The 27,442-nt window shown below is 53.2% G+C and overlaps 1 protein-coding gene across 2 annotated transcripts; it reads right to left on the reverse strand.

The window, feature by feature from the left end:
* Positions 1–1,651: 1,651 nt before the first annotated feature.
* XYLT2 (xylosyltransferase 2) lies at positions 1,652–27,161 on the reverse strand. 2 transcript variants are annotated; one of them, XM_073310324.1, is made up of 11 exons: positions 26,998–27,161; positions 14,225–14,696; positions 13,479–13,654; positions 11,112–11,314; positions 10,344–10,424; positions 9,762–9,978; positions 8,135–8,311; positions 7,142–7,404; positions 6,849–7,044; positions 5,499–5,832; positions 1,652–4,302 (listed from the first exon to the last, which is right to left on the reverse strand). In XM_073310324.1, exons 1-11 carry the CDS (start codon positions 27,130–27,132, stop codon positions 3,980–3,982), a joined length of 2,577 nt encoding a protein of 858 aa, XP_073166425.1. In that variant the 5' UTR covers positions 27,133–27,161; the 3' UTR covers positions 1,652–3,979. The 2 variants fall into 2 exon arrangements, with proteins under 2 accessions (XP_073166425.1, XP_073166423.1); XM_073310322.1 differs by having other exon boundaries at positions 14,225–14,699.
* Between the last annotated feature and the right edge of the window lie 281 nt (positions 27,162–27,442).

Genomic DNA, 27,442 nt, shown 5'->3' on the forward strand with positions numbered 1-27,442 from the left:
ACCAAAAAAAACCCCAAAAACATGGAAGAAGTCTTCCAGTCCAGCACACACGGAACAGGAGTAGGCCTCAGGAGACCTGGGATCTATTCCTGGCTCCTGGCTTGCCCCGACCTGCTGTGTGACCTTGGGCAAGTCACTTCACCTCCCTGTGCTTCTGCTTCTCCTCCCACCCTGTGTCTGCCTAGTTAGACTGCAAGATCTTCAGGACAGGGTCTGCTTGTACAAACCCACACTAAAGCACTTGGCACACTGGGGCTCTGATCTCAGTTAAGGCCACTTGGTGCTGCTGTAACACAAATAATAAAAATGAAGTCACAACACTAGCAGAGAAAATCCACCCCAGAGGATTTTAAAATCCACCGAAGAAACTTCCCCCACATCTTAGCCAGAGTGAACGTGGGCAGCATGTTTAAAGGATAGCACTCTTGAACTAGTTCCCATTCAAAACCAGGAAGGAACATAAGGATACGCTGGGGCAGAGTAGGCATGGCTGTAGCTATGCACAGAAGATCGAACAAATACGTGAGAACAACATAGAAGCAGCTTTTGTTTAATGCAGCTGATGTTATTTACCCATTGCATGGGAATGGTCTCTGTAGTGCTGTTACACAGTCTGTTTCCTGACTGCTTTGAAACCATGGAACATTTCCTCCATCAGCTCTCCTTAGACTCATTAAAAGATGGTTCTGACACGGTTCAGGCTGGCAGCTAGTTCTATGCACCCTCGGGTGTAGCAACCCCCAGGGTGGCTAAGAAAGGGGATATGGATGTATTAATAGGAGCCAGCGCTTCCCTTGGACAAGTTCTACCTGCTGACAAACATTCAGGAATCAAGCCTCACTCCACCCTTGCAAGTGAAATATTGTCAGGGGCATTATTGCCCTTCTACGCTCAGGGAAACCGAGTCACTAACGTGCGAAATGACCTGTACAAGGTCCCAAGGAGTCCATGTAGGGCACAGAATAGAATCCAACACTCCCAACATCCTGCCAGTGCTCCCTCAACTCTATGAATATAAGTTTTTATATAGTGCCTGTCACCACTGAATCTTATTAGGGATCAAATGGCAATGGGGAAACACTGCATGGTATAAAATCTCCACCTCTGCCCCCAGAGGCATTCTGAGCCAGCAATTCTCATCCCATGGCTTCCAAAGGGCCCAACCCCACATACAGTTTGCCTCTTGGGTTCAAATTAGGCCTCAAGCAATGGCCAATGCAGAAGCAACAGTTGCCCAGGGAAAAAAAAAAACAATTAAAAAACCCAACAAAACACGGGGAGGCAAACAGCACTGGGTGGGTAGCAGGGAGAGCTACAGAACGAGGCTTCCTGAAAAGGGGGACTGACAGATGCTGAAACTCCCTAAATAACACTCAGTGAGTTTCCAGTCTTTGAGGAAGGTGTTAACAGAGGTTGCTGTCCAAAGCTGTTCCAGACTTTCATTTTCTTCCGTGGCCCCCTACAGCCCCAGTCAAGAGAGTGAGCAGATGTTCAAAAACGGGTAACGGATACAGAGGGAGCGAGTGTCAGTTCCTCAAGGGATTCCCCAGGACAGGCAAGATGGATGGGGCCAGCTGATCTGGCTCTGGATCGCATCTCCATAGGAACCCCGGCGGTATTTCCAGGAAGCGCGGGAAGAACTGACGCACAGTACAAGAGATACAGCTATATTTGTGGTGGTGTTGCATATTTAAGACAACTTTACATAATGCTTCTGACACAAAGCTTTCGGTGTTACCTCTTTGGAACATGGTCCAAGCCCTGCATAATTTCTCCCATTTATTTCCGAATACCAGGTTTACTTGTATAACACTTTCCAGGCCGAGTCCCTTTCCAGCCCCAGTGCTACTGCCCCACGTACCCAGCTAAAAGAGAAGGGATGGAGGCGGGGGGGGGGGGGGGCAGAGATAGGCACAAGCATCGTCTCAGTCCTCCCTGGGATCATCTGCCAGAGGGGTATGGAGGTCTCTGACCACTGTGGGTCTTGAGAGGCCCATTTGGCCAGAGAAGGAACTTATCTTACAATATGTTCCCGTCAGCACCTTCACCCTACTTAAACTGGAGATGGGGAGATGATCAAGTTAAAACCAGAGATGAACTTAGATTAGCCTCTCTGATCCAGAAATGCCCCAGGTTTTGGAGAAATACCAGTGAGCCCTTGCTCTAGAATGGGTCACATTGACACCCCCCAGCAGAACGTTCCTGAACGCTGGGTAAGTTCGTATCTGGGTCAGAATTTTGAAACACAGGCTCATTCCCACTGAACAGCGTCCAGCTCCTTTGCAGGGGAAATACCCTGACTCAGTCGGTCCGTGCATTCCCTCTGCAGTACAATATGGCACACAGAGGCTCACCCCTAGGGCAGAGAATTCATCTTACTCTAGCTCCCGTCACCACCATTCAACTGGGCGAATTCAAGTGGGGGTCTGAGCTTTTGGGACCCACCTGCTGAGATCAGCCCAGAGTTAGGAACCAAAAAAAACGGGTTCAGGTTGTGACATTGCATATGCAAGGGGGCCTTGAAAGTGGTGTGAATGTTGTGAGGAGATGAGAGGAGGATCCTATGAGCCCCAGGCCTTGGAGGATGTTGTCACATAGGTAGCTTATAAGGCCCCCATCCCCATAGTGTCTGGACAGCTTCTGAAGTCTCTAGTCCCTATGGAAGAAGGGGAAATAGTACTCTGCTTTAGTCAGGCTCGAACGGGAGGGAGGGAGGGAGGGGGTTAGGCAAAGCTGGCCTAACCCAGGGCTTTTCGTGGTGGAAACCACGGCAGGTATGGGGAGAGGCTGTGGGTTTCTGCCAACTCAGGGGAAGGAAATTTACACCGAACCCAGCGAGTGGGCTAAATGGATACAGCACTGAACACCCGTCTGGGGCAGGGCAGACACTTTATGGGGGTGGGAGGCTTAATTCATCCACCCAAGCAGCCCCTGCTAGGCCTCTCTCTAAGCCAGTGGAGTCACTGGGGACCTCTCAGACTCCAGCCACTAGAGGAGTGACTTTGAGCCCGGGGGCTTCGCTTCCCCCTTCCCAAGCTCCAGCCATCTCACGAGTATCACCTGCAGGTGCGAACGTTTGGCACAGTTAGCAGCCCCGCTCCAGGGAGCCTTGGTACTCGGCTGCTACAGAGAACCCGACTGATGAAGTGCCCTGTGGCGAGCGAGAGGGGAACCGACTTCATCCAGGAACGGCAAGGTTTGATTCCCAGCAGCCACCACAAGGAAATAATCCCCCCCCCCCCCGCAAGCCCCCAAAAGAACAAAGTACATTACAGCGAAGGGGAGATGAGTCACAGATTCCCTAGCCAACGAGGGCCTTTGTCTCTATTGCACTTTGCTTCATATATATTTATCTATATATTTATAAAAATACAAACTAAGGGGATAGGGTGGAGGGGGATGAGATGCAGGCATCAAGCCAGCAGCAGCTCGTCTAAGAACACGGGCAGGACAGCCCCTGCCTCTGGTGCTCCCCACATACCCTTGTCCCCAGAGTCCTCTGCCAGCAATTGCTCAGGAATGTGGAAGATCAGCAGCAGGAGTCCTGATCCTGCAGAAATTCAGCCATGGACGGGGAGGGGCAGGGCAGGGGGCATGCCGAGGGTAACCCAGAGCTAGCAGGTCAGCTGGGTTCCCCCCAAACACCCGAGTCACACCTGCACGGATTCAATAAATACGCCGCTCCTCCCATAGGCCAGCGCCCTCCATGTGCCCGGACGATGGGCGCTTCCGCATGCTCTCTCCGGCCACTCAGTGCCCATTCCTGGGAGAGGTGGGTGGGACTCCTGTTCCAGCACCTCCCCCCAAAATGAAACAGGAAAGTTTTTCTGCAGCCTGAAGGTTCCTCTCTTTCTTCCCCGTGCCATCTGACGGGATGACAGTCAAGAGAATCCCCCTGGGGGCGTGTGCGCTTCCCTCCCCCACGTTTGCCGTGGGGGACGCTCCCTTGTTCCGTTTTATCTGCCCCAGGTTGCCCCTGCTACCTCAGTCGCCCGTCAGGTTTGATGGCCCCCAGTTCTGATTTGGGGTCTGGGGAAAGCGAACTCCAGGACGTTTTGCTGCACAAGTCCAAGGATGAGCAGCTGGAGGGGCTGCTCACGCAGAGATCCGCCACCGACCAGAAGCTGCCGATGCTGCTGTCTGTCCAGTCCTCCAGGGCCTTGCCCGTCAGCTGCGCGTTCTGCAGAGCCTCCTTCTCCACCTCATCCGAGCGCGGCAGGTTCAAAATCCCACCCAGCCCCTGGAAGCTTTGTTCCATATACTCATTGCGGGGGGGACCTCCATGTAACCAGTTGCTGTCATCTGGGCAAAAACACAGAGGGAGAGGTGATTGAGAGACAGGCAGACCCAGTCCCCAAACCTCCCACCATGCCCCTTGAACACAGTGGAGAGGTGCTCACCAGCCCGTTCCTTAACATGCCACACCCAATTGGAACAGAGACCACCCCTGCTGGACACACACAGATCGATCACAGGGGGATGCGAGAAATAGGGAAACAGGTTAGGCCAGGATGCTCAGAACAAGATGGAGCATGGCATGCTGGGACCTGTGGTCTCCATGGGCCAATGCTCCACATTAACAGTGAGAGGAAGCCACAGCTCACATGGCAGAATTCTCTGGCTCGCATTTGCAGTTGGCCGTTGCATGATGCTTGTTGGTCATTTCCTCAACAACTGGCTGGGCCGTGGCTGCGTGGAGAGCTGGTCAGGACCGGGGGAGGTTTGCCCCCCCACCCCAAAACCCAAAATTTCCCAGGTAAGAACTTTTCACAGAAACGACATTTTCGGTTGGGATGGACAATTTCCCAGGCAGCCTTAGCTGCAGGTCTAAAGCTAGCTCACGCCAATGTGGATTCTCAGGGCCAAACCTGGCCTAAATGGATGCAGCTCTACTGATGTCAGGGGAGTCTCTCCCATTTGCAGCAGCTGAGAGTAGGGCTCGAGATTTCCCCAGTGACAGGTGGCGAAGGCTCTGTCACAAGGTCGTGGGCTCAGATCACATCTACAAGGCGAGGTACCGCGCGGCAAGCCAGGGTGTGAATCTACCGCGCGCCAGCTTGCTACGCAGTAACGTCCCAGGTGGGCAGTGCCGTGACAGGTCTGAAGAACCCCGCAGCACCCCAACCCGCCCTCCGGGGCTTTCACTGCACTGGAGCAGCATCCACATGGGACATTTGTGCACGGCAAGATGGCACACTGTAGAGTCACACCATGGCTTGCTGTGTAGACCAACCCCTAAGATCCTGACGCAGATCAGCCCACCATTGGCTGCTCGGTGGCCCGGTATGGAACAGGTATGGTGGTTTTCAGTGGTGAAGGAAAAGCCACCAGGTACAACTGACCCCTCTTTGTTGCTGGTCTCAGCAGAGGACAAGGGTCCCACAGGCCACGGAGACTGAGCCTCCCTCCCTGCTGTAGACGGAGCCTGAGGAAGCCTGGGCTGGGCTGGACTGACTAGGCGTAGGATGTGTCCAGCAGGAGGCAGCCCCTCCCCTTACCTTTCCCGATAGGCTGTTTGCGGTTGAAGGTCTGTGGCACCACCAGGAACTGGTTCTCTCCGAGGGGCTCCCAAAACTGGAGGAGGCGGATGGTCCAGACACCGGGGCGCAGGGGCCGGTTGAGAGGGGGCTTGTACTGTGTGAACTCCGCTTCCGCATCCACAGTGATGTCGTAGGACGTGGCGATGACGTAGGTGGGGTCGATCCAAACCACGGTGGCGGTGAGGTTGGGCCCCCGGGACCATCTCTGCATGGCCACTGGCTCATCGAAAGGCCCAATCAGGCCCCCGAAATTCCGGAAGATCCTCTCCTTGGGATCCCACTCTGTGCCCACCTGCAAGGGGAGAAAAGAAGAGTGAAGTCAGGATGGGGTGGCACCAGGCCACAGTCAGCCAGCGCATGAGGAAGCATCAGCCACCTCTGTTCTTACATCACACTCCAGAGAACGTGTTCCACCAGACTGGCAGGAGAAGGCAACACAGTCTCTCCCCCGCCAGCCTGGGCTGGGCCTCAGATGCCGGAAGGAGCTCAAACACTCAGAGAAAGCAGCCAAGCTCACAGCAGTTGTGGCTGCCAGCCCAGCCCCTCAGTAAATAGGGTGTGTTGCCTCAGACACCCCACCTCAGGGCATTTCCCTTGGTGGAGAGCATGACTGTGGGACGGCACTGCCAATGGGTTTCGGGTGCCACATCCCAGTCTCCTGTGCCCTCCCTTCTGCTCGGGTAGAGACCCCAACAGGAAACCCACACCTATCCCTGCACCGTGCTGTCCCATCCACACTCCCTGCCTGCCTTAGAGGAGCCAGAGACACACAATTTCATTAGACACTGCAACAAAGCTGCCAATCAGCAGCAAACTCACAAAGCTGGGCAGCAATAGCCCTAGCCCCTTCCCAAGGGGGCTTCAGACCCCACTCCTGCCCAAGCAGCCGTTTCCCACTCCCTGGCTCAGTATTTCCACACTGGAGTCTTTCGCCTTCGTTCCCGTCCAGCGAGACGCTCCCAGATCAGAGACCGAACGGCTGGGCCAGAGCTTACGACTTTATAAAGAGGCCATCTCCAGCTGATCCCCTGCCCCACTTGTTGTTAACAGTTACACATTCCAAGGTCAGAAGGGTCCACTGTCATCATCTAGTCTGACCTCCAGTATAACACAGGCCAGGGAACGCCCCTGAACAATCCCTAGGGCAGAACTTTTAGAAAAAAAACACCCAATCTTGGTTTAAACATTAAGATAAATCCAAGGTAGGCGAAGTTTGTGCACGGGAGAATGGGGGAGCTGGAGGGTTTGGTGGCAATGGAAGGGAGAGGGATGACCAAGGCTGGAGATGGGAGCGCGTAGGTGTCCTACCTCCAGGTTCTGTAGCCGGTTAGTTTGTCCTCCATGACCTGCCAGCTTCAGAGCCCCTCGTGGCATCATCCACATCTCCAGAGACTCCACCTGCCCCATCCCAGAGTTCTGCACCTCCTGCATCACCAAGTAACCCTGGAAACGGTCGTCGTAGAAATACAGGTGCACGCTGGATGGGAAGCCATGGAGCTCAAATCTAGAGAGAAGGGACCATTGACACGCTCACAATTCCACAGTGCTGAAAGGCGGCCCTACTGCTCAGAGCCCAGATCCGGGATCTCAGGGTCTCCTACCTGCAGTTTCTCTCTGCCTTCTGCGTCTGGGATGAGGTCATTTTCTGCAGCCCTAGCCTGGAGAAGGATGTGTACACAGTCAGGATGAGATCACTGAGCCCGCTCAGCCTGTCCACACGATCATAGATGTTCTCCCAATAGGCCTTGAGGGCTGGCGTGTTGGGTGGGTAGTTACCGTAGAGGTGAGAGTCCAAGATCTCCAGAACTTCCTGATTCACCGTCGACTCAAACTTCCTGGCAAAGAATGTGGGTCTGGAGAGTTGCTGAAAAAAGACAGGTGTTCCCGACAGCATTGGCAATGGCTAGAGCGACAGAGAAATGGACTCGAGGCTGACAAACAGCAGGAAACGCAGCCAGTCTATTTCTACTGCGCAAGCCAAGAGAAAGCAAAGAGCCAACGGCGTAAATCATGAATTAGATTGATTAAAAAATTCTTCCCACCGTTATCAATGAAAACGCTGCTCTTAAGGCAGATCAGTTTGTTTTCCAGAAATATTTGCAATTTGACAGTATCTCCTGGAGAAGCCTGCTACTGACAGGCCTTATTTCCAATCACTTAGCCCTGCAACTTAGGAGTCCACAGATCAACTCCTCACAGAGCCCTAATAGGGCTCTGCCTGGGTACAAAATTCTGCCTGCATGGCTCAGATGGCTGGATCAGGACCTTCGATAGCACAGAGCCAGGATCTTAGTGCATGGTTAGCAGAGATTAACTGCATTTGGGAGGACTGCATGCATTTCTTCAGAAGATCTCTGACTTGCCCTGGTCAGCCTCACGTTTGCAAAAGAGACAGATCAGCACCACATTGAATAACATTTCTCCTAAGAACAATTAAGGTTTTAAAAGATATTTTTGCTTAACCAAAGCCTGTGGGGGAAGGAAAGATGAGCTGCTGTTTGGAGGAGAGTACGGGGTGGGGGGGAAGCAGGAAATCTAGGACTGGGAAGGGAACCGCTTGTAGGACTAAAGAAAGGGGAGGGTGTCATTTTCACCTGTAGCCGCAGGAAGTCCTGGGGTTTGAAGTCATTTGGGGAGCACCCACACCAGTCGACTATGTGTTTATATTGGCACTTACAGCCCAGCTTGCGGTTCCAGTTTGTCACCCGGAGGTTGTTGTCGACAAGAGTCTCACAGGCATGGCTGTTCTCCAGGATGGTGTGGAAAAAGGACTGCACAGACAGAGAAAAGGGCAAAACCCACCAGAGATGCAGCAAGCCCAGATGATGGAGATCACGGATAGTCCCATCCCCCCCTTCCCAAACACACACCTCCAGCCCACCCCTTTGTGCCTCATCCCAGCCGGAGGAGACTTCAGGCATCAGCTGTTTAAACAGACAGAACTCTGTGGGTTTAAATGGGACAAAAGCCCCTAATGTTTCCTGTCTGCAAACCCCTGGGATTCCCAGCTGTCCCCCTCCCATAACGGATCCAGGGGGCAGGCTGTTCCACACTCACTCCATACAGATTCCCAACACACTCCCCCGAAACAGACCATCATGCCCTCAAGTGGCTCGTATCCAGGGGTCTTTGCAACTGATGGAACGTGGATAGAGTTTAAAAAAGGGAGTGGAAAAAACAAAAGGCACTTTCTTATTCAGCACGTCTGCTTGCTGTGGGCCCGACTCCCCTGCCCCACACGCTGTGCAGCCATGGGTACCCGTGCAAAGCAGGAGGGAAGTGCTACCAAGGCAGAAGGGCAGCACTTCACACCTCATTTGTAAAGGTCTCGATGGCTCCACAGGTGCGGGACCTGGGGCATCAGACCCTGTACGGCGCGTCACGGATGCACACGAGCCTTGGCTCCCGTCCGCCCTGCGGAGCCAGCAAAGCTCCAGTCCAGTAAACCTCAAGGATTATCCCCAGCAACCTCTGTGCAGGAGCTCCCCTTGCAGGGCCTTTATTCCTGGGGCTGGTGGAACAGGGGCCCAGGCTGTGTGTGTGGTGTGAGCAGGCAGGGAAACCAAAACACAAAGCAGCTGCGGCTCTGGGGGCAGCTCGTTGCTTCTGAGACATCGTTAGGAGGGAGAAACATGGAACCTTCTGACGGCAGCTACGTGGTCATTGGTCTGGCCGGGGTGGCTCCGCATTCAAGCTTCTGTGCGAAAAGGCATCAAGATCCTCAGCACCGTGAGAGCCGCTGAGCGGGGGCTGGAAGCACCTAACACAGGTAACCGAGATGGGTCGGCTGTGGAGCCTGCCACCAGTAAGAGCCAGAGGGCTTGGGGCCTATTTCACTTCCGCCAGGGCCCAGCACGCCAGGGGTGAGCTTAGCAATGGGGGAATGCAGGGGATTTCCAGCTGTGCTTGGCAAGGTCTCCGCAACTTCCATGCCCACCACACACCCTGTTCCACGCCCCTCTTCCAGTCAGTCTCTCACACACACACAGCCTCGTCCACACTCAAAAGGATCTTCCAATGACAGGACGTGAATGGGAAACAGTTCAAGGGCTTTATCCTGCTGCCATCAAAGCCGCTGGGAGCTTCGACATCAATGAGAACAGAATCGGGCCCCAAGGCAGGATAACGTCCCCAAAAGGAGGAACACGATTCAAAACGGGAGAGACTCCTGTGAAGCCAGCTCCGAGCCCCCCGCCGCGGGGAACCTCCCCGCCCACCCACCTCGGCGGGCAGAAGTGTGTAGGTGTAGAACTGCCGCAGCTGGGACACCAGCTGGTCCTCCGTGTAGACCACGTACTCCACAAAACTCCGTGTCAGCGCGAACCAGTCCGAGCCACCGTCCACCACGATGCCCTCCGGGATCTGCCGCTCGCCCAGCCGCCACATGTGGGAGTCGCACTCGTGGAAGAGGCGGTCCAGGCCCTGCTTCTTAATGAACCTGCGTAGGGACAGGGCGGGGTCAACAGTGCGTGGTCTCTAGAGGAACACACATTCCCGACTGCCGAGAGGTCACCTCGCTATCAGGAGCGGGGGCATTTCCCAGTGTGCGGCGACAAGGCCAAGGGCAGATCCTCGGCTGGCGTGACTCAGGGGAGCTCCATTACAGCCAACGCCGATTTACATGGTGGCTGACCTGGCTCATTGTTTGTACTGCTGTTACAGGGACGGATGGAGGTAGGCCTTGTTCTTTCAGCTGCTTGGTATAATTGGCCCAGTGCCCACGTCTTCTCAGAGTTCACCCCCCTGCCGATCTCTATCCTGACCCCAGTGCCAAGCGCCACTCTGCCCCCACACACGGGTTACCTGGCGTTGTCTCGGCCGTGAGACTTCAGGAAGTTCTTATCTCGGTATTTGGACAGGAACGTCACCAGCTCCTCGTTGGTCCTGCAGGGAGCAGTGATACAAACGAGAGCACGTTAGTGGCGCTGGAGTGGGAGCCGCAGCTGCCAGGGCTAAATGCTTACACGGAGAGGCTGCGATTTGCAAAGCCACCAGATGCTTCTCCCCCGTGCAACACTCACAGGGCAAGGGACAGAGGAGGATAAACCAGAGGAGGATAAACTGATTCACCCTAGAGACTCCCAGCAAAGGTATTGCCCTCAGGGATCGGTCCTGCTTTGAGCAGGGGGTTGGACTAGATGACCTCCTGAGGTCCCTTCCAACCTGGATATTCTATGATTCTATGATTCCCAGCCAGACACTCTGCTCTCCTGCAGAGATGGGATCAGGCCTGGGGCTGGAGCAAAGCTGCACTGCCCCATCCCCCAGCCGCACGCTGCCCACTGTTGCCAATGGGCCTCCCACACCCCACACGGCTTCTCATTCACCAGCTGACGGGGTCAGTGCAGACAGGGCTCCCCAAAACCCTTCTTGGGCGCGTGGGTTCCATTTCCACCCCTCATCGCCCCTTAGCTCTCTCCTCTTTTCCCCCTCCCATGCGGCAGTGGGGATCTCCAGTGTCTACCCGGGGGGGGGGGGGGGGGGGGGAGAGGACCAGGCCGGGTGCAGAGATTCCTCCTGCTCCATGGCTCCCTTCCCCCGACCCCAGGAACCCTCCCTTCCCCCGCTGACCTGGTTGGGTAGTCAGTGGCGCTCAGGTTGATGAAGTAGTCCCAGGGCCAGTCCGTGATCTCCAGCAGGTCCTTCATGCTGCGCAGGTACATCTTCAGCAAGCTGGCGCCGCCCCAGATGGTGACCATGCGCCAGGGTGTGACCCGGATGTTGGGGTACTGCTGGGCCAGCTCCAGGGCCTCGCGGTGCAGGTAGTTGGAGCGCTGCAAGGGCGGAGGCTGCAGCTCAGGAACTGGGCTTTCCAGAGCACTGGAAACCAGCAACACTGGGACTCTGCACTGTACTGCCTAGTTACGTGGGGTCTGATTCGCTCAGGTGCTGGGGGGGGGTGGTCTAAAGCTCCCGCTGACTTCCACCAGAGCTGCTCGGTGCTTCTGAGAATCTGAGCACGTCACCAAAGCCGGTATTACTGCCCCATTGTACGGATGGGGAAACTGAGGCACACAGAGACTAAGCGACTTGCCCGAGGTCTCACAGCGAACCAGCAGCAGAGGCAGGTATAGAACTCAGGAGTCCTGACTCCTGGTCTCCTGCTCTAACCATTAGACCAATTTTGCCTGCTTGGTACTTCAGTCTCTTATGGCTGGTATCATGGGCCTCCCAATCTGCCTTCATGTCAAGTCTCTGTGCTGGGCCACTGAGCCCTGCCTCCTACTCCCCTGGGCACGCTCTAATCAGCTGCGCTGTTTGGGTCGGCTCCAAACCTCAGCCCCATGATCAGAAGCAGGACCAGGGCTTGGAGAAGTCTCACGGTGGAGCTTGGACTCAGGGCACAGACAACCGACTGGGAAGCTAGGACAGGTCTGACAGCCCGCTGGGGTCGCCCAGAAAGGAAGGTGGGGATGCTGCAATAACCCCCCTGCAGCACCAGGAGTTCTCACCTCCCATCTCAGTGCTAAGAGCTGAGCCGCTCAGCTCATTTGTGGTTTAGGAGGGATGACAGGGCGGGGTCGGTGTTTCACCTCCGGCCCAGTATTTTGCATGTTGATTGGACTTTGCCAGGGCTGGGGAGAAGAACCAGAATGAGAAAATGCTCATTTCCTCTCCAGGATGGGGGAGGGGGAGAGTCCCTCGGTGGGCTTCTTCTCCACGGAGGGAGGGCTCATTGGAGAGCAAAGGGCCGGGGGATTTGGGGAGGGAAGCCTGCCCCAGGCTAGCTCGGGAGAGTGGGGTGGAATGTCTCCTGTCAGAGTGGAAACCTCCAAGCTGACAGGACACCCGAGGGGAGTTTGGTGAGGACAGGCAGCCAGATCTCTGGGAGGAGAGCAGAGCATGGAGGGTCAGCTGTGAGAGAGGCAGGGAACAGATCACTGCCTTCCCAAGGCAGGTAGGAGGGACGGGGAAATGGATCCAGTCCCTCTGGCACCGATGGGGGGGAACACAGGGGGAGGAATGGATCCAGCCCCCATGCCACAGATGGGGGTGGGGAACGTGGCGGGAGGAATGGATCCAGCCCCCTGGCATGGGCTGGGGGAGGGGAATGGATCCCAGGGTCCGGGGCAGACGTGATAGGGCAGATGAAAGAACATTTCCCACGAATTCATTTCCCAGGGGAGCTATCGTAGGCCCATGGGGAGTTAGGAGCGGAGAAGGGGCCTGCGCGGCACTCTCTCTGTTTAGACAGCCCCCATCCCAGGTCACACGCTTCGTTCCAATCTTCATTTGCATCACACAAAGTTGTTCCTACCCTGCTGCTTTGCTGAGCTCGTTCCTCCAGCCAGCGAGGGGCCTGCAATGGCTCGGCCCACAAGAGTCTGCTTTACAGTGACCAGGAGCAAGAGAACATGGCCAGGCCTCCCTCTCCTTTAAGGTCCAGGGCACAGTGCCCCGCAGACGCGGCCAGCACGTTACCAACACAGGCCCCTCACCCCTTCCTTCCTCCCTTCCCGACTCAGCACAGAGTCCTGAGTTCCTTCTGTGCCCACCCCAGTGCCCTGTCCTCCCCAACCCTGCCTGCACCAATGTTTCCCTTTGCCCCGCCACCCATGTGCTACCCACACTCACCCCTGCCGTGGGCTCACCTGCGGATGTCTCTGCAGCATGCGTGCTCCTGGGGGCGCCTTGTGTGACCCCTGCTTATACAGCGGGGCTCTTTGTCCCCCTTTACTGGCTACACTATGTACAGAGGCTTAGCCAAGTCTGTTCTGCCCCCTAGCTAGCAGACCTGACCCTTAACTCCAGCAGTAGAGGCTGATGCTTTCAGAGCCCAAGGTCCAGGGTTCAGTCTCTGCAGCCCATCCAAGCAAGGGCGTCGTTACAATTGCGTCCTGCCAACTTCAGGCACGTCCTCCATCGCCAGCACAGCTGCTGCACCCGAGCGCCTCCACCCACCCCCTCCAGCAGCGAACTCCCCTCCCTGTCTCCTACCTGGTCGACGTGGATGTAGAAGAAGTGCTGTTTGTGGTACACAGCCTTGATGAGCCGCTTCAGCTGGCGGACGGCCCTCCCGTGAACGACCAGCATGTACGCGACCCGCACCGGCTTGCTCGCGGAGGCCTGCTGTGTCTTGCTCTCGTCCCACTGGATCACGGGGCTGACTTTCCCTGCAGGGACAGAGAGCAGCTGCTCACTGAGCCAGCAGCTGGGCTCAGCTCACCCTCTCGCTGCGGGAGAGAGGAAGGGAAGTGGCCATCGCTCAAGACCCCTCTGCCAGCTGTTCTCTTATTGCAGACTACAGAGTTCCCTTACTGCCCAGCCCCGGTGTTAGCATCTTCCCAACCTAGGGCTGCAAATTCAGATTGCCACAGTCCCCAGGGCCTGATCTGCCAGAAGAGCAGGCTGCAATCACCCCCTATCTCCACTACCGGAGGTGGGCTGTGAGGACTCTGAGGGCCATCATCCAATGTGACCAGGATGCTGAGTAAGTACAACACGGCCTGCTGGGATGTGTAATCTCCATGGGACAATCTTCTCCATTAACAATGGGGGTGGATGGGCACAAGGCAGAAACACGGTGGGCTGCATTTGTGATTTTCCTTTGTAGTGAGTGAACCCACCCAGACAAAGTAGCCTCGCTTAGGACGGAGATTCCTTAGGCGAATAGGCTGGCATTGGATTACCTACCACCTTTGGGGGCTCTGCTGATGCTCACTGGCAATCTCGGAGAGACTCACCTGACAGCTGGCAGTGCCGGGGCACAGAGTGGGGCATCAGATTCCCTGCCTGGTGCAGGCACACCACATTGGCTATCTCCTGCTGGCACTGCTTGGTGCTGGCTCTTGCTAGCGCCGAGAGGGCATCTTTGCCAGTGATCTCACACTTGGGGGCGAAGCTGTTCCCGGTGGGCTGGGGAGCCCCCTCCACGCTGCCTATGTCGCCGTGCTGGAAGACGGCCAGCTGGGCATCCCCATGCAGCTCTGTCCGGTTCCTCCTGCCGGAGTCGTCCTGAGCGGCGGGAAGCCTTCGCCCAGGTTTGTGTTTTGTGGTGACGGCTCTCACCACCTTGGCCACCAGCACTCCAGGGCCTTCCGGGCGGCCCTTCCACCGCCCATGCTTCCGGCTCGCGCTCCCCCGGCGACCGGCTGAGCTGTCTGAATCTTTGGAGCCTTCACTGTTTTCGGGCAGCCTGGCCTTTTTCTGCCGTCCCTTCTCCAAGTTTGATCGGACACAAAACAGATTGAAAAACGTTAACTTGGGCATCACCATATCTCTTGCAACAGCCTCCTTACTGTTAGCAGCAGCTCACCCTGTTACAGAGCCTTCCACCCCAGCATATGCTGCAGACATGCGCTTATCTCACCCCCCTGCAAGGGGGGTGAATACTGAGCAGCCCCACTGATACACAGGGAAACTGAGGCACCGCTTCTGACTTCTGCCATGAGCCCCACACAGCTGAGGGATGTTTGTGTTGGGAGTGGGGGTGGGGGAAGACAATCTTGACCTTGAGATAAAGCTCTAGTACAGCCAAGTCCAAAGAGGATAAGTGACTGGCCTGAGGTCACAAAGCAAGTCAGTGGCAGAACGGGGAACAGAACTCCGGAGCCCCAACACCCACTCTCCTGTTCTCGTTATTATAATTATGAGGTGCCATGGGAACACGAAGGTATGTTTATGCTGAGTCTACTCAGACTCAGGTTTGAGCCTGAACCCCCCTACCGTCCACATACAAATCAGTTTGACTCAGCTCAGCAAGTCCTCAGGACCTGGTCCTAGGACCCATCCAGGGAGTGGCGCTGAGACCTGGGTCCAAGCCCTGTCATTTTGCAGCGTGGACGCAGCTCCAACTGCACGCCCGAGTCGGAAGGTCTGCGTAGTGCAGCGTGGATGCAAGGCTAGCAAGGCTGTGAAGCCCGGGGTCCCGCAACTGGAAGCCCAGGTGTACAACGCTGTGTGGATGCTCAAGCGTGGGCTTGGAAGCACCAACTTAACAAGGGCAGGTCCCATAGAAGTGGCTTTACAGTGCTGTGTAGACATACCCCTAGAGGGCCCCATTGTGCAAGGTGCTGTACACACTCTCAGGGCAGGCCCTCACGACAAACATGCATTGCCACTGCAGCACTTCTGGCGAAGACGCTCCGAGCTGATGGGAGAGTGCTCCCCTGTCGGCTTAGTAACTCCAACTCTGTGAGAGGCGGCAGCGGTGTCGCCCGGGAGACGCTCTCCTGCCAACACAGCGCTGCCTAGACGGGCGGTTAAGGTCGGTACGACTATGTCTCTCAGGGGTGTGGATTTTTCACACCCCTGAGCAATGCAGTTATACCGAAGTAAGTGTGTAGTGTAGACCTGCCCCCAGTGAGAGGCAGTCCCTGCCCTCAAGAGCTTACAATCCAGCTAGCCAAAGGAAGTATCATCATCATCCCCATTGTACAGACGGGGAATGGAGGCTCAGCCAGATCACACAGGGAGTCTGTGGCAGAAGCGGGAACACAACCCAGATCTCTCAGGTCCCAGTCGAGTGCAAAACCACAGGCCTACCCTTCCCCTCTGAGCACTCACTACCACAGCTTTGCACATAAATAGCAATTGCATTTTCCATGTGCTGAACAGACATTAAACATCCCTCACAATCCCGTCAGAAGGGAGACGGGACCAGGGAAGGCAGGCATCCAGGAACTGCTGTGGTGGACACACTATAAAATACACTGTGGTCTCAGAGCAGGCGTGCAGAACTCTGAGCCAGCAGGCGTGGATTTTGTTCCTAACAAACACTGCCACGACTTCCGGGGGAGGGGGGGGCTCAGGCAAGTCAACTCTTACGGTGCCTCAGTTTCCTCATCTCTTACATGAAATTAGATGAAGGTTTCTAACCATCAGAAGAGAAGTTCTGGAACAGCCTGCCCAAAGGAGTAGCAGGGGCAAAAAGCCTACCTTGTTTCAAGACTGAGATTGATACCTTTATGGAGGGGATGGTGTCACAAGCCTGCCTACAATGGCATATGGCTCATCCGTGACTGCTAGCTCCAGCAGCCGGAGATTGGACACTAGATGGGGAGGGCTCTGAGCTACTATAGAGAAAATTCTTTCCCAGGTGTCCGAATGGTAGCTTTGACCTACATGCTCAGGGTCTAGCTGATCACCATAGAAATCTTCCCCCAGGTCAGACTGGCGAAAACCCCTCAGGGCCTCTGCCATTCTCTGCAGCATGGGGCATGGTCACTTGCTGGTTTGAACTGGAGTAAATGGTGGATTCTCTGTAACTTGAAGTCTTTAAATCATGATTTGGGGACTTTAGTAACTCTTCCAGAGGTTAGGAGTCTGTTACAGGAGTGGATGGGTGAGGTTCTTTGGCTTGTGATGTGCAGGTCACACTAGATGATCATGATGGTCCCTTCTGACCTTAAAGTCTGAGTCTACATGCAGATAATACTAACGTGCAGTGTGTCCTTGGAGATCTCCAGGTACAAAGCCCTGGCAAAGGGTTATTATTTTACCAATGGGCTAGTGGGCCAATTACTTGATCTCTGTGTCTAAGGTCACACAGTTTGTCCATGCTGGATTAGAACCCACGTGCTTTAACCGCACTTCCTGTCTTTAGGAGCGCTGGCTCACCGAAGCTAGCTTGTAAGCTGGGATCTCCAGCTGCTTTGAAAATCCCCAGAGCAAACTTTCCCAAGGAGCCAAGCTGATGAGTAAAGGGCGATGTTAATTACACAGAGTTATTTCTGCCATGCTGGCTGATTAGCAGACATGATTTAGCCTTGGGGAGAGAAGGCAATCGCTCCTGGAGGCAGTGAAGTTTGATGGTAAGAACAGGTGATAAGACATGAGGGCTGGGCAGCCTCTCTGCTTTGCAATATTAGCCACTGTCAGAGACCGGCCACCAGAGAAGACAGTCCACTGGGCTGATCCAGCAGGGCCATTCCCAGGTGAATGCTAAAGCAGCTGCCTACTGCAAGAGCTGTTAGGTCTCGATAGGCTGTACCACATTTGAAGGCCGGGGGCCAGGTGTGGGGCAAGGTAAAGGGATGTCAGTGCAGGATGCAGACAGGGGAAACACGTCTGTTAGTAATACTTCCTGTGCCACGGAAATGATGGATTGCCGGTGTAACAGCAAGAGAGAGAGCGGGTGAATCAGTGGGTCCACCATCGAGCTCTGCTGTGCTAGGGGAGTCACAACTGGAGCGACTGGACACACTTTCCTTGGTTACCATAGGCCAGTGAGCTTTGCTGAAGCCTTTTGGCTGGAACACGCGAAGTCTGCGGTGCCTGGACAATGCCTCAACTCCACCCACAACAGCAGCTGCCTTGGCATTTGGCAAGTATTGATTACACCTCAGAGTAAGGTCACGAGCTCAGGTCTGGCTGATAAGGGCACGGACAGGCAGCCTGAAGCGCTGCAGCTGTCCCAGTTCCGCCAGTCCCGGTGTGACCCCACAAGACTTTGCTTTGTATCTGAAAGTTACCCCAACGCTGCATCTCCCATCCAGAGCTAGGTGCAACAGGACAGATGCTTCAGGAGACCCAGAATGCAGTGGGGCAGCTACAGACACAGGGCATGTTGTGTGCTGATGTGTGGGAAGAGCATTGCCGAGCTGATGCATTGGTTCATCACCAGGTTGAGAGATCAAACAAATTACTTCATGCAAGCAGCGTCCTTCAACAGCTTCCTTACTTGGCATAGTCTGCTGAGAAGGGCCAACCCAAGGGAGATGGGGGGCACAAAGATGGGGGCTTGGAAACCCAAGCAGCTTCCAAGACCTGGCTATGCAAACGTCAGTTCCTAAATCAGCTGAAGTAAAGCCCTGAGGTCTCACTCGTATCAACAAACCACTTTATTCAGAGAGCTGGTTAGTGAAACGAGACTGTTCCCCAGCCACGCAGGGATCACACGGCTAGTAAAAGATCAGAGGTGCTGACCAACTGGTCAGTTCTAACATGCATCTGTCGGCAATGCTCTTTCAGCAAGACGAGCGCGAGGAAGGTTTAAAACTTCCTCATCTCCCACTCCAAGCATGCATCACTGAGAGCCCAGAACAGGCAGAGATAACAGTTCATTAGTCACCAAGCAGGATCATCTGTTCAGAGAGTTAAAAGCCTGTTTTCTCTGTACAAGTGTCACAGGAGCGGAGAGTCCGGGAGGAGACTGACAAGCAAAGAGCAAAGGTGTTCCACATTCTAGAGCTGGCGCTCTGCTTCCAGGAGGCCAGAGAAAGCATTGACACCCAGCAAGCAGAGAAGGAGATGCACCTGGAACTGGCTGGGATGAGGGTAAGGCAGAGGAATGCGTGCAGGGCAGATTTCAGAACTTCTTGCCCAGACTGGCTTGAATTTTCCTTTTCCCCTTCAAGGCATCAGGAGCAAAATCATTCTGTTTACTCTGAGATTTGAGCTCCCAGCAGCATCCATGGAACCATCTCTGTTCCCAGCCATGCTCCCTTCAGTCTCCCACACCCGGGCCCTGAATATCACCTTCCGACTGATTATGCCCTTCAGGATGGAGCTGTTTTTCATACCATGCACACTGGAGCTCCAGTGACACAGCTGGGAGGGGAGATGTTGCTGAGACATCTGTCCACTGCTCCCCCCATTTCTTCCTCTCCTCCTCCTGTGCTTTCAGCACAGACCTCATGAAATGCCACCAAATAGTTACAGTCGGATTCATCCCTGCCAGAAGGAGCCTGTGGTCTGGCCCACAGCTGACAGAGCGTGCCCAGCTCTCCTTCTCAATAGCAGAAATAAGAAGAAATGCCCCTGTCCTTCCTCGAGGGGCCAGTTAATGAGCCCAACAGTCCCTAATTACTGCACCATACTGAAGTGATCCTTCCACCCCAGCCAGGAAGTGAAAAGGAGATTACTCCAGTCATGTCACTCAACTGTATTTAAAACTTCTGCAGAACTTTTGGCACAGTTCCCAGAATGAGCTCCTTGTCTATGCCCCCCCCCCCTCCAAAATTCCTGTACCCTGCCAGGAGGTCATTTCCCTAGGATCCCACCCCCCCACCTTCTGGGTCTAGACTTCTTTCTCATCAAACATACATGCTGTGAGGCTGGAGTGTGAAGGAGCAGAGCGCTTGGTGCTGTAGTAGATCACGACCAGCGAGACTGGTACGACGAAAGGCTGACAAAGGGACAGTCTCTCAGGCTCGTTTCTAGCACATCCCTTGCCAAGCTATCTACACAACACCTACAAAATCCAGAGTGGCCTGGAAACTGCCCACAAGGAACTCCCCTCCTCCAGAGCGACAGAAAGATACTGCAGTGGCGAAATGACTAAGGAAATCAAGATCTTGTTTCAACTTGGTATTTCAAAGGATTGATTTTTCCTTGTCTCATTCCCTTCTGATCATCCTCTGTTCCTGGGGGAACAGGAAAAGGGATAATCACTCTGCTCCCCTTTGTCTGTCTAGCCTATTTGCATTGTGAGATCTTTGGGGCTGGGATTCTCTCTTACTGTGTGTACGTTCAGCACCTGGCAAAACAGGGCCCTGATTTCAGTTGAAGCCTCTAGACACTACTGGAATATAATAAGACAATTACAGCTCTTCAGTCTGCACAAGTCCTGATATCAGTAGCACAACTGACTTCTGCCCCTCCTGCTTCTGGGCCTGCCTGCTTTGAAATACGTACCCCCACGAGGCAAGCTAATACTGGATGAGGATTGGAGATCCATCACAAAAGACATTTACTAGCCTAGGCACACCTGCTCTGATAACTCCCCAGATTCCAGAACCTGCACAAGACCCATGTTCCTCATCTGTTCCACAGCTTGGGGGTTCTGGAGGCTGAACAATTTGCATATGGTCAGAGCAGGGGAGCAATTCAATTCTGCTCCGCGTTTCTTCAGGTCATTCACAAATATGTCATGAGAACTGCTGACGCAGAAATATTCCTAGAAAGGGTCTTTTGCATTCTGAGATTTAGAGGAAAACAGTCAGCTTAGAAAACCATTTGTAAACACATTTCCTCCCCTGGATTACGAACATCATTATGGTTTAAAGAAATGTTCGATTTCAAATTTAAATTTACTTTTTACCATTGATGCCAACTGTTCATTTTTATTTTATTTGGTGCATTCCCTTCAGTTTGGGCAATGAAAACAGGACTGGTCCATTTTTAAGCCTCCTGTGACGTTGCATTTGGGTTGCAGCCACTACAGGGAAAGAATTAAATACAAAGGCGGGAGGGGAGGGTTTTTTTTTTCCACTACAGAACTAAAATCCTATGCTGACATTTTTCAAAGCTACCAAGGACATTTGAGAACCCAATTCCCATTAATGTATGTGACTCTGAACCTCTCAATCTTATGCCTAAAATGGGCTCCACTGTATCTCTTTAAAAGCAAGCTCTTCGGAGAAGATCTGTGCGATTGTTATAAGTGCACTGACAGAGAAGGACATTTTAGATGGAGCTTTTTCCTGATCTCACTGTGCTGGGTGTGAGACAAACACCTTGTTTAGTCAAAGCCTAGATCCATTTGGATTGAGGATTATCAAGCCAAGAGGGAAGATTAAATAAATGAATCAGACATAATGGACCTTTCCCAAATCACATTTCCTCCTCCGCATTTACAAGGATATTCTGTGGCTTACCCAAGCCTTCCACACATTCAGGCCTGAACTCTCCTAAAGGGGCCACCCTGCCGTCGACCTGTATGCACATAGTCCCCAGTTAACTTTAGGGGAAACGTGTATGTGCATCCAAGGGCAGACTGTGACTTTAAGAGCAATACTTCAGCTGCATCTGCATTGCAATTTGGAGGAATCCCAAGTAAATATAATAATCCAGAGAGCTGCGTGATGCCCATAGAAGGATACATACTTGAGTGGGTTAGATACTCAGTGGGTTGGGAATGTGACAAGGAGCTGCCCAGGGACTGGGAACAGAGTACAAGGCTTTTCATCTCTAAACCTCTCATTTGCGTGGAGCCCAGGCTGTTCAGTGGCCCATGTGAAAGGAGGTGGTCTTGGCCCAGTTCCTAGCAGACAGATACCCACATCGTGACAGTCATCTCTGCAATCCCTTGTGGCTAGGCCCTGCTTCGAAGCCAAGGACTGCACATGCTATGGAGGCTGAGCTAACTTTTCAGTTTACAAAAAAAAAAAAAGAAAAAAAAAGGAGTACTTGTGGCACCTTAGAGACTAACAAATTTATTAGAGCATAAGCTTTCGTGGGCTACAACCCACTTCATCGGATGCATAGAATGGAACATATAGTAAGAAGATGTATATATATCACACACACACACACACAAGGTGGAAGTTGCCATACAAACTGTAAGAGGCTAATTAATTAAGATGAGCTATTACCAGCAGGAGAAAAAAAAAAAACTTTTGGAGCGATAATCAAGATGGTCCATTTAGACAGTTCACAAGAAGGTGTGAGGATACTTAACATGGGGAAATAGATTCAATATCTGGAATGACCCAATGCATCGGATGAAGTGAGCTGTAGCTCACAAAAGCTTACGCTCCAATAAATTGGTTAGTCTCTAAGGTGCCACAAGTCCTCCTTTTCTTTTTGGGGATACAGACTGAAACAGCTGCTACTCTGAAACCGGTCATTTTTCAGTTTACAGTTGTTCCTACCCAGGGTTGAGGAATGCAGGCCAGGTGGCCTGGAGGAAGCTGTCACTGCTGTTCTCAGCACTGTACAGTACCTGCTGTGTGCACAGAGCCCCTCAGTGCCCACAGCTGTCAACCCAGCACCTTCCGTGAGCACTGCAATTTCAGGGTGCGCAACAATGACAAAACCTTACTCTGGGTCTGATTGGAAAAGTGAGGAAGACAGTAACTGCAGCTGCCATCTAGCCAGAGGGGTAACAAAGCTCTGGGAAGGGGTCTGCTGGCTCCCTGGGTGATGTGGGGCCTTCATACTAAGGGGCTGTGCCTTATTTGTTGCTTTTGGACATAGATAGGAACTGAACACTGAGTGCTTATGCTATAGCTCTTGGCTGACAGTGCATCCCTGGGATCAGCAACAAGAGCCGCAGCCTTCTTGTTCTCCCCAGCAGAAAACAGCAAACAGCCACAGCGTTGGCTCATTTGGGTAAGTCACTTTGAGATTAGGGCTATTTCCCTCCCTGGGCAAACTCTTTATGGGAATGTCTTGGCTGGGCTGCTCTCCTTCCCTTTTCCCTACACAGCCACTCACACCTGCACCCCTGTCAGCGAGCTGTAAAGAGGGCCGTACTGGACCCCTGAACAGACAGATTCAGTAAAAGCCAGCGACCTTTGCGGATGATACTAAACTGGGAGGAGTGGTAGATACGCTGGAGGGGAGGGATAGGATACAGAAGGACCTAGACCAATTGGAAGATTGGGCCAAAAGGAATCTGATGAGGTTCAATAAGGATAAGTGCAGGGTCCTGCACTTAGGACGGAAGAACCCAATGCACAGCTACAGACTAGGGACCGAATGGCTAGGCAGCAGTTCTGCGGAAAAGGACCTAGGGGTGACAGTGGACGAGAAGCTGGATATGAGTCAGCAGTGTGCCCTTGTTGCCAAGAAGGCCAATGGCATTTTGGGATGTATAAGTAGGGGCATAGCGAGCAGATCGAGGGACGTGATCGTTCCCCTCTATTCGACATTGGTGAGGCCTCATCTGGAGTACTGTGTCCAGTTTTGGGCCCCACACTTCAAGAAGGATGTGGATAAATTGGAGAGAGTCCAGCGAAGGGCAACAAAAATGATTAGGGGACTGGAACACATGAGTTATGAGGAGAGGCTGAGGGAGCTGGGATTGTTTAGCCTGCAGAAGAGAAGAATGAGGGGGGATTTGATAGCTGCTTTCAACTACCTGAAAGGGGGTTCCAAAGAGGATGGCTCTAGACTGTTCTCAATGGTAGCAGATGACAGAACGAGGAGTAATGGTCTCAAGTTGCAGTGGGGGAGGTTTAGATTGGATATTAGGAAAAACTTTTTCACTAAGAGGGTGGTGAAACACTGGAATGCGTTACCTAGGGAGGTGGTAGAATCTCCTTCCTTAGAGGTTTTTAAGGTCAGGCTTGACAAAGCCCTGGCTGGGATGATTTAACTGGGAATTGGTCCTGCTTTGAGCAGGGGGTTGGACTAGATGACCTTCTGGGGTCCCTTCCAACCCTGATATTCTATGATTCTATGACCTTGTTTGCATATTGAGTCTCCGGCTGAGACCTCCCCCATGTCCTGTATTTAGAGTTATCTGTGTGACACCTTCTCTGAAAAACAGAGCAAAAAGAGCTGGGAAGGAAGGAGAGAGGAAACAGACATCAAGGGAAGCTTCCTGCCAGAAAAACCACAGCTATAAGCAGCTGCTTTGAGAGCAGCTAGATGGCACAGTGGGTAAACTCAGACTCATGGGGGGTGGGGGGAACACTGCTTCACATTCGGGCTTCGGCTGCAAACAGTCTGATTCTTGCTGCTGCAATAAACAGCTTCCGATGCTCCAGGGCATTTTAAGGACCAAAGCAAACGACCACTGGCAGATGTCGACAGGGCCAGCAATACTGGGACAGAACATTCTTTAGGGACTGGGAGAATGAAAAGGTTTTAATTGATTAAGCAACTAGAAGAACCCATACTCTCCAAGCCCTTCAGGTCTGAAAAACTGGCTGGTAATCTTAGGAGTACAGGATCTCCTGGAAGATTTCTGTTGCTTTCAGCTTTGCCAGAAATACCCTGGTATTCTCAAAAAGAAAAGGAGTACTTGTGGCACCTTAGAGGCTAGCCAATTTATTTGAGCATAAGCTTTTGTGAGCTACAGCTCACTTCATCGGATGTTACTCTGAAACCTGGTATTCTGGCTCCTCCAGTCCCAGCCACGGTCAGGAAGTGCAGAGGCGTGTGGAAATGAAAAGCTTTTTTTAAGAAAAGTTAACTGAACTACCCTGGAACCTGCTAACAGGTTCAGGTTTTGAGCAAAGGCTTAGGACGGCTTTTGCTTCCCCTGAACTAGATCACCTGTCCCCTAATGTCCATCACACCAGACCAATGAGCCAACCACACCTCACATCTCCAGACAAGACGACCCTGGGCATCAGCAAAACCTGCCAATTTCCCAGTCTGATTTTGGGAAGGGATGTTCAGGAATCAGGTAAATTCTGACCCAGTATAAAAGCCAAGAGAAGAGGCTTCTGGAAGGAATGGAGACTAAACATTTCTTTCCAGAGAAAGGCACAAGACAGACCGACACAGGATATTATTAACACTAGGGAGTTCTCAGAGTGCTTTACAAGCATTAGCTAGTTAAGAAAAGACCAAAAGGCAGAGCCAAATCTGCAGCTCAAGAATCCCCAATTCTGTCCCAATCTCTCCCGCTCCCCACCTCGCAAGGCTCCCAATGTCTTAGTAGCATGGGAGATTTTTCTTTCACTAACTTTTATTCCATAGCTTCAATTAAGTCTTTCTGGGCCATAAGGCTCCAGAAGCCACTTGGTTTTCTGGCACATGGAGATAATAATGCCTGGTAGGTGCAGCTCATGAAGGGGTCTCACTTCCTGTCCACCCACCCATCAAATCAACCAGCATCACTCACAACAGGGCACATACAGCTGCAAGTTACACTGCTGGAAGTGTGATAACTGTAGACCATGCTTACCTTCCAAAAATACTTGGATCCATGCATCTCTCACGTACCATTGCAGACCCTACAACCATTTCTGCATCTCTGCCCAGTGCCCAAGGACAGCTGACCACGTCTTTGCTAGTCCCATGAAAAACTGTGGACTCCTGGAAAACTTCCCCTCCACTTCCACCCCACCAAGCACCAGAAAAGGCACAAAATCCATTCCCTAAAGAAAAGGTGGAATCCTAGTGCCCCCAGATATCACAACTTTCTAATTTCTGCTATCCCCAGAATGCCGCTATGCTGTAATACAACCGCAGCATACACCCATGATCCCCAGCTCATGCCCTTCGTCCTTGGGGCACTATACAGTTCTTCAGCCTGCCCTCCCTCAAATCTCCCCCATCCCAGATTTTACCACTAAATCATAGTATATTGGTCCTCCCCACAGTGAATTTAGTACTTGTAAAAGGTGTCGGATTGACAGGCCTGGACAGACAACCTCTAATCAGCTGTAGAACAGGAACACAACAACAGACAGCAAGTGCAAGCACTTTCTCAGGTTGACCCAGATATGCTTCAGCCTTAGATCTAAACGGTGAAGAGGCTGGTTAAGTCTCTGTGGCCCATACAGTTCTAGGCCTCCCAAATGAGACGGCCAGCAAGGGGCTCAGTTATCAGGCAGACACTTGGCTGTGAGAAACTACTCTGAGACCATAAACTCAATCACAGGTGTCTGACACAAATGGGATTTAGTCACAACTGACCTGATCTGGGTTTGACCAGATACAACACACTATCCATACTCTTGTAATAAATAGACCCATCTGAATGAGTGACCCAGAGGTCAAAACCTTCATGTGAAGGATGAGACAGTCTGGTCCAGAGAACTGGCTTCTATTCTCCACCAGCTTAGTACGTGACCTTGGGCAAACCACTTCACCTGTCCTTGCCTCAGTGTCCCCAGATGTAAAAAGGGGATGAGGGAAGTTCACTTGGATTCATAAAGCACTTTGAACATCTCAGATGAAAGGCAACGTATAACTGCAAGGTATTAGGATACCATCATGATACATACTAATATTCCTCCCCATATCAGCCTCGCAGAACAAGATTCATGGTGAACTCCCCACTTGCTTGGAAAATGTAAGATTCCAACTAATGGTATATTAACAGCCCTGCTCTTACATCAAAGCCCTGATTTCTGACAGTCTCACAACATCTGATCCTCTATATCATAATATATAGTAATATTTCTCTGGATCAGACCTTCTGAGTCTTAACTTACTGTAATGTCCTCCAGTAATTGCACCCTAACACACCCCTTACGCCAGACTCTCAGTTCTACCTACCCAAAGCCAGGTCCCACCCACTTATCCTAAATCACTAGAGCACCCCTGCCCCATATCACTCCCTCAGATCCTAATACACAGCAGCACCCCATCTAGCCCCCAAGACCTAATGCACGACAGCAAGTTTCCATATTAGTCACCCCAGATCCTAATGCAGGGTCAACCCCCCACATCAGCGCTCCCAGACCCTGAGGCACTGTGCTGCAAAGTAGCAGGATACAGGGGGGAACTAGACATTTCCAGCTCAGACACCCCCAGGCTCTAATGCACTGTAACGTCCAACCCACCAAGACCCCGGCGCTGTAACACCCAACCTCCCGCAGCCTGATGCAATCACCCCATGCCAGCTAGCCCTAGATCCTAATGTACTGCAGCCCCCCCACCCAGACCCTGGAGCGCTCTCTTCCCCCTAGCAGATGCCCCAGATCCCAAAGCACCATCTCCCCCACATCAGCCACCCCAGTGCCTAATGTCGCACCCCACCCCTCGCCCAGACCCACAGCAACACTCCCCCCCACCCCGCCCCGAACGCACCCCTCCCACCCCATATCTGCCCTGCCCCCGCTCCCCCAGGCTTCGCCCCCTTCCCCTGCCCTCCCGCCCCTTCCCTCACCTCGCCGTGGTCGTCCTCCTCCAGGCTGCTGAAGCTCCACACCACCAGGCCCTGGATGAGCAGGATGGCCAGCGCGGTGGCGATCGCCAGCTTGTAGCGGCGGGCCAGCTTCTGCAGCCGGGCGCTCGCCACCATCTTCCTTCCAAGCGGCGGGGCACGGACGGGAGCGCGCCGGCCGGCCAGCCAGCAGCCAGCCTGCCCTGCAGACGGCGGGCGCGAGCACGCACAGCGGCGGCGGGCGCGAGCACGCTGGGGGAATTGGGGAGAGGGAGAGGGATGCATGAGATTCCTCCCCCCTCCACCCAAGGCCTTAAAGGGGCTGGCGAGTCGTGCCCGGGATCAGGCTCTGCCGGGGGGGTGGGAGAAAAGGACGCCGTGTAGCTCCTCAGGGAGGAGGCAGATAAGCAGCAACACAGAGGGATGGGTCCTCTGCATAGATTATCCA

Source organism: Lepidochelys kempii, chromosome 14 (genome assembly GCF_965140265.1).
Source record: "Lepidochelys kempii isolate rLepKem1 chromosome 14, rLepKem1.hap2, whole genome shotgun sequence".
NCBI classification, from domain to species: domain Eukaryota; kingdom Metazoa; phylum Chordata; order Testudines; family Cheloniidae; genus Lepidochelys; species Lepidochelys kempii.